Genomic DNA, 12,945 nt, shown 5'->3' on the forward strand with positions numbered 1-12,945 from the left:
GCTGTGGGAGGGGAAAGATCAACGCCCGCTGTGGAGGTTGGATGTGGGGCTTTTGGCAGAGGAGGAAGTGTGCGATCGGATCCGTAGGGGTATAGAGGGGTATCTGGAAACCAATAACAACGGGGAGGTGCAGGTTGGGATGGTTTGGGAAGTGCTAAAGGCAGTAGTTAGAGGGGAGCAGATATCTATTCGGGCGCACAGGGAGAGGGTCGAGAGGGAGAGGCTGGTGGAGGAGATGGTCAGGGTGGATAGGAGATATGTGGACACCCCAGAGGAGGGGCTTCTGAGGGAGCGGCGCAGTCTCCAAGCGGAGTTTGACATTTTAACCACCCGTAAGGCGGAGGTGCAGTGGAGGAGGGCACAGGGGGCGGTGTATGAGTACGGGGAGAAGGCAAGCCGGATGTTGGCTCACCAGCTCCAGAAGCGGGAGACAGCTAGAGAAATTGGGGGAGCCACGGATGAGGGTGGGAACTTAGTGCGGGGTGGAAAGGACATCAATTGGGTGTTCAGATCCTTTTATGAGGGGCTATACCGGGCGGTACCCCCCGGGGAAGCAGGCGGGATGGACCGCTTTTTGGATAAGCTGGAGTTCCCAAGAGTAGGGGATGAGCGGGTGGAGGGTTTGGGGGCCCCAATTGAGTTGGAGGAGTTGGTGGAAGCGCTGGGAAGCATGCAGACAGGGAAAGCGCCGGGGCCTGACGGGTTCCCGGTGGAATTTTATAAGAAATGTTCAGATTTGCTGGGCCCGCTGCTGGTGAGGACCCTGAATGAGGCTAGGGAGGGGGGGGGGCTTTGCCCCCGACGATGTCCAGGGCAATTATCTCTTTGCTCCTGAAGCAGGACAAGGACCCCCTTCAGTGTGGGTCTTATAGGCCGATCTCGCTCCTTAAAGTAGATGTCAAGTTGTTGGCAAAGGTGCTGTCCAGGAGGGTGGAGGATGTGATCCCGACGGTGATTCATGAGGACCAAACGGGGTTTGTAAAGAGGAGACAATTGAATGCCAACGTGGGGAGGCTCCTGAATGTTATGATGATGGCGCTGGTGGCTGGGGAGTCAGAAATAGTGGCGTCCATGGATGCGGAGAAAGCTTTTGATAGGGTGGAGTGGAGTTACCTGTGGGAGGTGTTGCAGAGGTTTGGGTTTGGTGAGGGGTTCATTAGCTGGGTGAGGTTGCTGTACAGCTCCCCGGTGGCGAGTGTGGTGACGAATGGGAGGAGGTCAGAGGACTTTCGGCTTTCCAGAGGGATGAGGCAGGGGTGCCCTTTGTCTCCCCTGCTCGTCGGTTAGCAATTGAGCCCCTGGCCATGGCGCTGAGGGACTCGAAGGGTTGGAGGGGGATTGTGCGGGGGGGGGGGGGGGGGGGGGAGCACCGGTTGTCGCTGTATGCAGATGATCTCCTGCTGTATGTCGCGGACCCTGCTGAGGGGATGCCAGAGGTGCTGAGGATACTTGAGGAGTTTGGGACTTTTCGGGATATAAACGAAATGTGGGGAAAAGCGAGCTGTTTGTCCTGCACCCGGGGGGTCAGGAGAGGGAGATAGGGGAACTCTCGTTGAGGAGGGCTGAGGGAAGCTTTAGGTATCTTGGGGTTCACGTGGCTAGGACCTGGGGGGCCATGCATAGGCTTAACTTTTTGAGGCTGGTGGGGCAGATGGAGGAGGAGCTCAGGAGGTGGGATGCGCTGCCGCTCTCGTTGGCGGGCAGGGTCCAGTCGGTTAAAATGACGGTGCTCCCGAGGTTTTTGTTTCTTATCCAGTGCCTCCCCATGTTGATCCTGAAGGCTTTTTTTAGAAGGGTGAATAAGTCGATTCTGGGGTTTGTGTGGGCGCGGAAGACCCAGAGAGTAAGGAGGGTATTTTTGGAGCGAAGAAGGGAGGTAGGGGGCCTGGCGCTGCCCAACCTGTGTGGATATTATTGGGCGGAGAACGTGGCGATGATTTGCAGGTGGGTGACGGAAGGGGAGGGTGACGCATGGAAGAGACTGGAGGTGGCATCCTGTGCGGGTACGTGTCTGGAGGCCTTGGTGACGGCCCCACTTCCACTCCCCCCGGCAAAGTACTCCACGAGTCCGGTGGTGGTTGCGTCACTCAAAATCTGGGGACAGTGGAGGCAGCATAGGGGGGAAGTGAAGGCCTCAGTTTGGGCCCCGATACGGGGACAATCACCGTTTTGCGCCAGGGAGAACGGGTGGGGGATTTGGGAGTTGGCACAGGGCAGGCATCAGACAGTTTGGGGACCTCTTCGTGGATGGGAAGTTTGCGACTCTGGAGGAGCTGGTGGGGAAGTGGAACCTCCCCCCGGGAACGCTTTTAGGTATATGCAGGTCAGGGACTTTGTTAAGAGGCAGGTGGCGGAGTTTCCGCGGCTGCCACCAAGGGGGGTGCAGGACAGGGTGCTTTCAGGGATGTGGGTCGGGGAGGGGAAGATCTCGGCTATTTACCAACTGATGCAGGAGGAGGAGGAGGCCTCAGTAGATGAGCTCAAAGCGAAATGGGAGGAAGAGCTAGGGGAAGAGATTGAGGATGGGACGTGGTCGGACGCCCTGGAAAGGGTGAATTCTTCCTCCTCTTGCGCACAGCTCAGCCTAATTCAGCTGAAGGTGCTGCACAGGGCTCACATGACAGGGGCAAGGATGAGCCGGTTCTTCGGAGGGGAAGACAGGTGCGGGAGGCGTTCGGGTGGCCCGGCAAACCACACCCATATGTTTTGGGCATGTCCGGCTCTGGAGGGGTTTTGGAAGGGGGTGGCGGGGATTTTGTCAGAAGTGGTTAGGTCTAGGGTCAGGCCGGGCTGGGGGCTTGCGATCTTTGGGGTAGCTTCGGAGCCGGGAGTGCAGGAGGCGAGAGAGGCCGGCATTCTGGCCTTTGCATCTCTAGTAGCCCGGCGCAGGATTCTGTTACAGTGGAGGGATACGCGGCCCCCGAGTTCGGAGGCCTGGGTCAACGACATGGCTGGGTTCATCAAGTTGGAGAGGATGAAATTTGCCCTGAGGGGGTCGGTACAGGGGGGGGGGGGTGGGTTTGGTGATGGTTGAGGGGTGTGTTTTTGCGGCCGTGGGTTTGTTATGTTATTTTCTTCTTTCTTGTATTGCTATTTGTTACTATTTATTTTGGGGGGGAGCGTTCTTTTCTTGATTTGTTTTGGCGTGGAAAATTATTTTTTTTTAAAAGATGGTGGAGGACAAGGGGGCTGCTCTGCCAGCTCAGTGGTCGATGGAGCAGTTGGGAGAGTGCCTGAATAATAAGTTTCAGCAGCAGAGGAAAGAGGCCCTGGAAGACCTTGCCAAGGTGGTGGAACTACTGAGATCTGGGATCGAGCGAGTTCCAGGGCCCTGCGATCCAGAAAGTGGAAGAGGCGATGAAGCACGAGCAGTAGTTGGCCTCATTGGTAGCGGAGACGGGAGTGATGCGGGAGATGCGGAAAAGACTGACGGAGAAGGTGAAGGATTTGGAGAATCGCTCCAGAAGGCAAAACCTAAGGATTGTCGGGATGCCTGAAACATTGAAGGTGTGGAAGCTGCAGTGTATGTGGCAAGCATGCTGGAGACATTGATGGGGGAGGGGGCCTTCAATCGGCCCCTGGAAATCGACCGAGCGCTCAAGGCTCTGAAGGGGAGGCCACAGGTGGGCGAGTCGTCAAGGGCGATGGTGGTACAGTCGCCCCATTTTCTGCACAAGGAGAAGATGCTTTGATGGGCGAGGCAGTCGAGGAAATGTACCTGGGAAGGACACGAGCTGCTGGTGTATCAGGGCCTGGGCGAGGATCTGGCGAAGAGGAGGGCCGGGTTTAACTGGATTAAGGTGGCCTCCTTTTGCAAAGGGGGTGACGTTTTGGGGTACTGTACCCAGCCACTTGTGGGTGACCTTTAAGAAGCAAGGACTTTGTTTCGATATGCTAGGGGAGGCGATGGAATTTATGAGGGACAATGGGCTGGGAGGAGTGTGAGGACAATGAACTTTGGAGGAGTTTTGTGTGCTCTTTAAAGCATTTGGTGGTGTTTTTTGGGGGGCAGGTTCTCACAGGGGAGCAATGACGGTGAGTGTGTCTTTTGTTTCTCTTTTGGGATTGATGATTGGGGTGGTCGGACGGGAGGTGAACTGGAGAGAGGAAGGCTGGCGGGAGGCTTTGGACGGGGCCATCATGCTAGCTGGACAGACTAGTTAATGGAAGTGAAATGGGGGTTGCGAGGAGGAAGGCATGGCGGGGTTGGAGTTGTTTTTTTCGTTTGAGGGTGGGGGTGGGGTTTGCTGACATGGGTGTGGTTGGTGTGGCGCAGTTGGGAAGAGATCGATGACATCCGAGGGAGGGCCTTGAGGATTGCGTCATGTGGGCTGGCTCAAAAAGGGGTATGGCTTACCGGCAGGGGAAGGGAGGCAGGTCACATGGAATGTGAGGGCGCCAAATGGGCCGGTTAAACGGTCACGTGTGTTCACGCATCAGAGGTGTTTGAAGGTGGGACATGGCTTTTTTGCAGGAGATGCACCTGAAGCTGGGGGACCAGAAGAGGCTGAGAAAGGGATGGGGAGGGGTAGCAGGTGTTTCATTCAGGGCTAGATATGAAGATGAGTGGGGTGGCGGTGCTGGTCAATAAGAGGGTTGCGTTTGAGGTGGGGAGTATTGTGGCTGATCCGGTGGAGGGGGGGTGGGGGGGGGGGGGGGGGTGGGGGGGGGGGGGGGAGAGATAAGGTGTAAACGGATCTTTTACCAAATGGCAGGCAGCGACTAGTGGGCACTGCAAGGATCGGTGCTGGGACCCCAGCTATTTACAATCGATATTAATGATTTAGATGAGGGGTTGATGAGGGAACTAAATGTCATATCTCCAAATTTGCACATGACACAAAGCTGGGTGGGAGGGTGAGCTGTGAGGAGGATGCAGAGATCCTTCAGTGTGATTTGGACAAGTTGAGTGGACAAATGAATGGCAGATGCAGTATCATTTGAATAAATGTGAGGTTATCCACTTTGGCAGTAAAAACAGGAAGGCCGATTATTAACTGAATGGCCATAAACTGAGAGAGTGGAATGTGCAACAGCACCTGGGTGTCCTCGTACACCTGTTGCTGAAAGTAGGCATGCAGGTGTAACAGGCGGTAAAGGAGGCAAATGGTATGTTGGTCGTCACAGCGAGAGGATTAGAGTACAGGAGTAGGAATGTCTTGCTGCAAATATACAGGGCCTTGGTGAGGCCAGACCTGGAATATTGCCTGCAGTTTTGGTCCCTTTATCTGAGGAAGGATGTTCCAGAGGGAGTGCAGTGAAGGTTTACCAGACTGATTCCTGGGATGGCGGGTTTGTCGTATGAAGAGAGATTGAATCGGTTAGGATTGTATTTGTTGGAGTTTAGAAGAATGAGGGGGGATCTCATAGAAACTTATAAAATTCTAACAGGACTACACAAGGTAGATGCAAGAAGCATGCTCCCAATGGTGAGGGTGTCCAGAACCAGGGATCACATTCTGAAGATATGGGGTGGACCATTTATGATAGAGATGAGGAGAAATGTCTTTGCCCAGAGAGAGGTCAGCTTGTGGAATTTGCTACCACAGGAAGATGCCCCCCCAGGAATGCGGGCGCCTTGGCACTGCCAGGCTGGCATCTTGGCACTGTCACCCTGGTACTGCCAAGGTGCCTGGATGGCACTGCCAAGCCAGCAAGAGCACTGCCTGGGTGCCAGGGTGGCACTGACAAGGCTCAGGGAGCGAGGGGGCCATGCCCATGAAATGAGGGTGGAGGGGGGGGGGGGGTTTGAAGGGTGGGGGAGTGCAGGGCAGGTAAGTAGGGGCCTCTGAAAGGTTAGCGGGGTGACCCTCGGGTACCCCATAGCAGGGTGTCTTCACTTAGGGGAGTGTGGGGTAGTGTCCATGTGTGTGGGGGGGGGGTGACATTGCCCATGGGTGGGGGATGTTACCCACATGCTCACTTAGAGATCAGGGCACCCTTTCAAAATGGTGCCCGATCTCCGAGTTCAGCTCCTCAACACTAAAAGAAATTCTTAAGTGTGGCGGAAACCGGTGAGAAACTCCCTAGGGCCCGATAAAAATGACTTAGTGTCATTGAATAGTGGTGGGGAACTCGCTGCCAAAGCTGGCGGGAAACTCCCTGAAAATCCCACCACAAATGAACTCAGAAATATGTCCGGAGAATTGTGCCCTGTATGTTTTCAAGAAGCAGTTAGATTAGTACTCGGGGATCAAAGGATATGGGTGGGGGGAGGGGGAGGCAAGATCAAGCTATTAAGTTGGATGATCTGTCATGATCATAATGAATGGTGGAGCAAGTTTGAAGGGACGAATGGCCTCCTCCTGCTGCTATTTTCTAAGTTTGTATGTAACTTTATTTCATACATACTATCATGTGAGAGTACCTTTAAGAAATGGGTGTTTAAGAAATGTACCTTTAAGAAATGGATGTTTATCAGTAATGTCAGAGTGTGGGTGGAGCTGAATTGTCTGTCAGCTTTTTACTTTCGTTTTAGGCTGTTTGCTGCAGGGTGTGTTTTAGTTTCGTTTTCAGAGCCGGATAGCTCCAGTCACAGCCAGAAGGGGTATTAGTCTCTCTCTGTAATCTAAAAACTGTAAATCGATCCTTTGGAGATTTAAAACGAATAACTGTTCTCAGTAGTGACTTTAACCTGATGTGCTTCTGTTTAAAGTTTTAAAAAAAAAAAGTCTTATGGATGTTAAAAGGACAGCTTCAGGATTACTTAGTGTTGTATTCTTTGGGGGTTGTATTTGAATTAATGGTTGCTAAGATGTTCACTGTATGTTTTAAAAAGGTTAACTTGAGTTCATAGAATAAACATTGTTTTGCTTTAAAAAATACTTTTCCATTTCTGCTGTACCACACCTGCAGAGTGGGACCGGTGTTCCCCATACCACAAACTATTAAATGTTGTGGGTCAGGTGAACTCCATGATACACTTTGGGGTTCTCTAAACCCTGGCCCATAACAATACTGACTTACTGTTTAAACGGTATGGGGCGCAGATACAAACACATTCACTTTATGATTAGAGTTTGTGTATTTATGGAAAAATGAATGTCCGTCTAAATGGTAGAGGCGTACAGATGAGCACATTTTCACTTTATTATGGTACAGTTTTAACTATTACATACTAGCTAACTGTTTATTGGTTAAATGGCTGCAGAAGGGAAAGCGCAGCCAAGACCCCTGGATCTGAGACCCACCAGCCCAATACAAGCCCCCAGAAGCCCACCTCTCAGGAAAGACCGCCATGCCTCCAATTGTGACCCAAACTGGGAATCGAACCTGGACCCTGGCGCTGTGGAGCAAAAGTGCTAACCACTGTGCTACTGTGCAGCCTATTTGACTCTCTCTCTCTCCTCCTTCACGTTGTTTTTTGAAACCTCCCTCTCTAACTAAGCTTTTGACCGCCTGTGGCTCGATGTTCTATTTTGTCTGACTGTGCTCCTTGGGAAGCCTTGCCACATTGAAGGCACCATATAAATGCCAGTTGCCGTTGTTTAAGCAACGCAATTAATTGGAACTGTCTGACCTGGGCATCTATCAGGTTTGTGGCAGATGGACAGAGAGGCATTTGGGGATATAGTGAGACCAGTTTCTCATAGATCCAGTCCATCTCACTGAAATGTTTACAAGGAAATGTGTCATAATACTGTAGACTACAGCATAAATAACAAGCACATTGAAGGAACGTGTCAGAAAATGACAGCAAAGAACAAAATGCCTGAGTTCACCCAAGTACCACATTGTCCTAAATGTTATGGAGGAGAGAAATCTGTAACCGTTACTAGGTTTCTCAATATTAATTTGTTCCTGTATGTTTTTTTGGAGAGGGGCGGAGGATTTGCTTCTTTGTTACATTTGGCACAAGGTAGCAATTGGGGTGAACAGTAATTTTATTTTTACTTCTCTCTGAGTCACCTTCCAGCTTTTGCTTTCAGGGTCAGCATAGTACCTTACCTTTTTTGTGATCGTGGAGCCAGCTGAAATCTGTCTGTGTGAGAACTGAAGATGGCGTGTGCTCGGAATTAGCAGGGCTTCTTAAAGAAGAGTTCAAAAAGGATGGAGTGGTTCCGCTGGTCCTGGTTAATAAAGACACAAGTTAACACTCAGACACTCGAAATATAAAGAGCAAACTTTCTGCGGTAAGGCACTGACGGAACAATACCCTCGTGCTGTACGGGGAATCTGTGAAATATTGATGAGCTCAGGTCAGGTCCCATTTGCAGTATTGTAAGCAGTTTTGGGGCCCCATATCTAAGGAAGGTTGTGCTGACCTTGGAAAGGGTCCAGAGGAGGTTCACAAGAATGATTCCTGGAATGAAGAGCTTGTCATATGAAGAGCAGTTATTACAGTATACTACGAAGCCTAGATAGAGTGGACGTATAAGAGGATGTTTCCACTAGTAGGAAATCTAGAACCAGAGGCCACAGCCTCAGACTGAAGGGCCGATCCTTTAAAACTGAGATGAGGAGGAATTTCTTCAGCCAGAGGGTGGTGAATCTGTGGAACTCTTTGCCGCAGAAGGCTGTGGAGGCCAAATCACTGAGTGTCTTTAATACAGAGATAGATAGATTCTTTATTAATAAGGGGACCAGGGGTTATGGGGAGAAGGCAGGAGAATGGCCATGATTGAATGGCGGAGCAGACTCGATTGGCCGAATGGCCTAATTCAGCTCCTATGTCTTATGGGGAGGTGCTGAAGGGTATTGGGGCAATGCAGGCAGAAAAGGCCCTGGGTCTGGAGGGTTCCCAGTGGAATTTTATAAGATATTTTCGGGGATCCTGGGCCGCTGCTGGTAAGGGCATATACAATAGTGAATCGAGGGAGAAGGGGGAGTTTCCCCCTCACGCTATTGCAGGCCTCAATATCCTTAAATCTGAAGAAGAAGGATGAGGATCTGGAGCAGTGTGGGTCTTATCGCCCGATCTCGCTGCTGAATGTGGACGCCAAACTGCTGGCAAAGATCTTGGTCTCTAGGATCAAGGACTGTGTGCTGGAGGTGATAGGGAAGCCTGAGACATGATTTGTAAAGGGGAGACACCTGTCGGTAAACGCCAGCCGCTTATTGAATGTGACTATGATGCCCCGGTTGGAAAAGGAAGTGAAGGTGGCGGTCACTATGGATGCACAGAAAGCCTTTGATTGGGTAGAATGGGAATATTTGTGCGAAGTTCCAGAACATTTTGGGTTTGGGCAGGGGTTTGTGGATTGGGTCCGGTTACTATATAGGGGGTCGGTAGAAAGTGTAAGGACAAATCGGGTGAACTTGGGTATTTTGGGCTACATCGTGGGTGGGTGGCTGGCTGTTGGATTCCGGGGGTCGCTGCGGGTGGGGATTGAACGGTTTGGGGGACCTATTTGTGGGGGGGACAGCTTTCCGAGCTTTAAGGAACTGGTGAGGAGTATGAGCTGCCCAGCGGGAATGGGCTCCGGTATTTGCGGGTAGGGGATTAGGTTAGGAAGCAGGTGTCGTCCTTTCTGGACCTTCCGCCCCCAGAGTTGCAGGACAAGGTGGTGTCAAAAACAACAGGGGTTGGTGAGGTTAGGGTGTCAGAGATTTAAAAGAAATCGATGGACTGGGAGGGTTCCCCAAGAGGGGAAGTTAAGCGGAAGTGTGAGGAAGCGTTTGTTGGGGGGGGGGGGGGGGGGGGGGTTCATCCGGGGATGGAAGCTGGGGGGGGGGGGGGGGGGGGGGTTGATTATAGGGGGTAAAAAGGGAAGGGGAGGCAGGGTGGGTGGAGGGGAACGGCAGGGAGGATGGGGTGGTGGGGTGTTATTTATTGGCTATGCGGTTTCGCCTTTGTTCTCTTTTTCTTGGTTTTGGATTATGTTTTATGTATATATTTATAAATGCCTTAATAAAAATATCTTTTTTTAAACTCTGAGGGGGCCTGCAGAGTGAGGCACCCTCCCCCTTCCTGTCAGAGATGGGGAGAGGTTTAAACGTCACTTTCTGACCTTACCCACACCTGCTCCTGCCAGCTTACAAATTGAAGCTGGGTGGGAAAAGGCTCTCAAGTGGCTACTTAAGTGTCTCAATATGTGAAAGGGTGGGTTTCCTGCCTGGGGCCCTGCCCGCCCATGTGTGAAATTGTGTCTGTGTTCGGACGGGTGGCTTCCTGGAGGGAATCTCATCCATTCAATTTCACGCTCACCATCAACACCCATCCACCCCCCCGAATTCTGCCCATTGTGAGTTTCCAGAATTTTCGTTATAGTATTTTAAATATGAATATCAATATCACCTGCTTGTGTTTTCTTGCCACTGTGACGATTCTGTCTGGGAGGTATCATCAAACAAATAAACTGAAGAAAAAAAAAATCAAAGTATTCAAATATGGTCACTGATGGTTGGTCTTAATAATGAATAAACAGATGATGGCTAGGATGCTACGCTGCCCCTATATAGATATAATCACCAATTTAACCCATTTTAACAACAATGACAGGCTCAAACTGGGAATTAAGAACATTAATCTTCAAGCAACCGTTAAGGTTATGATTAGTTTTAGGGTGATGTCAATGGAAATCGGCTGAGTGCCTCCTCCATTAACGTCCTCTTACACTATCGTCCATACTTAAAAATCATCCCCCCCCCACCCCCCATCGTCATAACCCATTACAAGGTCCACTATTGACTCCCCATGTGGAGTACGAGCTTCCCTGGTAGCGGACGGAGGCCCACTCAGCTGGGGCTTGTAAAGCTGAGCATAAAAGCCGGCCTGAACAGGGACTGGCACGTTGGTTGTCCCAATGGGGACTATGATTGTGCATAGTTACTGCCGTGGGCAGGCTTTATGTTATAGAGTCAAAGAACAAAGAAAAGTATATCACAGGAACAGGCCCTTCGGCCCTCCAAGCCTGTGCCGACCATGCTGCCCGTCTAAACTAAAATCTTCTACACTTCCGTGCTCTGTATTCCTCTATTCCCATCCTATTCATGTATTTGTCAAGCTGCCCCTTAAACATCACTATCGTTCATGCTTCCACCACCTCCTCTGGCAGTGAGTTCCAGGCACCCACTACCCTCTGTGTAAAAAGACTTGCCTCGTACATCTCTAAACCTTGCCCCTCGCACCTTAACTAAGGATCCATACAGCTTCAACATGACTTGCCAATTTTTATATTCAATGAAAGCAAGCATGCTGTATGCCTTCTTGACTACCTTCTCCAACTGTATTGCCCCTTTAAGTGACCAGTGGACCTGTACACCTCGATCTCTCTGACTTTCAATACTCTTGAGGGTTCTACCATTCACTGTATATTCCCTACCTGCATTAGACCTTCCAAAATGCATTACCTCACATTTGTCCGGATTAAACTCCATCTGCCATCTCTCCGCCCAAGTCTCCAAACGATCTAAATCCTGCTGTATACTCTGACAGTCCTCATCGCTATCCGCAATTCCACCAACCTTTGTGTCGTCCGCAAACTTACTAATCAGACCAGTTACATTTTCCTCCAAATCATTTATATATACTACGAACAGCAAAGGTCCCAGCACTGATCCCTGCAGAACACCACTAGTCACAGCCCTCCAATCAGAAAAGCACCCTTCCATTGCTACTCTCTGCCTTCTATGACCTTGCCAGTTCTGTATCCACCTTGCCAGCTCACCTCTGACTTTGGACTTCACCTTTTGTACCAGTCTGCCATGAGAGACCTTGTCAAAGGCCTTTCTGAAGTCCATATAGACAACATCCACTGCCCTACCTGCATCAATCATCCTTATGAACTCCTCGAAAAACTCTATCAGGTTAGTGAGACATGACCTCCCCTTCACAAAAATGTGCGGCCTCTCGCTAATACGTCCACTTGCTTCCAAATGGGAGTAGATCCTGTCTCGAAGAATTCTGTCCAGTAATTTCCCTACCATTGATGTAAGGCTCACCGGCATGTATTTCCCTGGATTATCCTAGCTATTCTTCTTAAACAAAAGGCCATCTGCACACCCTTCTCCAGACTCAACACCCACCAATTCCTTCTCTTTGGTGAATACTGATGCAAAGTATTCATTTAGTACCTCACCCGTTTCCTCTGGCTCCACACAAAGATTCCCTCCCCTGTCCTTCAGTGGGCCAGAGGTTTACAGCATGGAAACAGGCCCTTCGGCCCAACTTGTCCATGCCGCCCAGTTTTTACAACTAAACTAATCCCAATTGCCCACATTTGGCACATATCCCTCTATACCCATCTTACCCATATAACTGTCTAAATGCTTTTTAAAAGACAAATTGCACCCGCCTCTACTACTGTCTCTGGCAGCCCGTTCCAGACACTCACCACTGAATCAATGAAAACATTGCCCCTCTGGACTCTTTCATATCTCTCCCCACTCATCCTAAACCTATGCCCTCTAGTTTTAGAATCATAGAATTTACAGTGCAGAAGGAGGCCATTCGGCCCATCGAGTCTGCATCTGCCCTTGGAAAGAGCACCCTACCGCCGTGGCCCAGTAACCCCACCTGACTTTGGTCACTAAAGGCAATTTATCATGGCCAATCCACCTAACCTGCACATCTTTTGGACTGTGGGAGGAAAGCGGAGCACCCGGAGGAAACCCACGCCGACACGGGCAGAACATGCAAATTACACACAGTTACCCGAGGCCGGAATTGATCCTGTGACCCTGGAGTTGTGAAGCAACAGTGCTACCCACTGTGCTACCGTGCCATCTAGACTCCCCTTCCTTTGGGAAAAGATGTTGACTATCTGCCTTATCTATGCCCCTCATTATTTTATAGACCTCTAGAAGATCACCCCTAAGCTTCCTCCGCTCCAGAAAAAAAGTCCCAGTCTATCCAGCCCCTCTAATAACTCAAACCATCAAGTCCAGGTAGCATTCTAGTAAATTTTTTCTGCACTCTTTCTAGTTTAATAATATCTTTTCTATAATAGGGTGACCAGAACTGTACACAGTATTCCAAGTGTGGCCTTAGAACTTGTACAACTT

The 12,945-nt window shown here is 50.4% G+C and overlaps 1 protein-coding gene across 6 annotated transcripts in view; it reads right to left on the minus strand.

The window, feature by feature from the left end:
- The window catches only part of LOC119976068 (glutamate-rich protein 6), a 78,613-nt gene that overhangs the window by 54,957 nt on the left and 10,711 nt on the right, over positions 1–12,945 (minus strand). For all 6 annotated transcript variants that reach the window (XM_038816199.1, XM_038816198.1, XM_038816201.1 and 3 more), the window contains exons 2-3: positions 10,238–10,298; positions 7,948–8,069 (exon numbers count right to left, since the gene is read on the minus strand). In XM_038816199.1, the coding sequence (XP_038672127.1) occupies positions 7,948–8,069; positions 10,238–10,298 (183 nt within the window). The remainder of the gene's footprint in view (positions 1–7,947; positions 8,070–10,237; positions 10,299–12,945) is intronic.

The sequence above is a fragment of the Scyliorhinus canicula genome, chromosome 13 (assembly GCF_902713615.1).
Source record: "Scyliorhinus canicula chromosome 13, sScyCan1.1, whole genome shotgun sequence".
In the NCBI taxonomy this organism is placed as follows: Eukaryota; Metazoa; Chordata; class Chondrichthyes; order Carcharhiniformes; family Scyliorhinidae; genus Scyliorhinus; species Scyliorhinus canicula.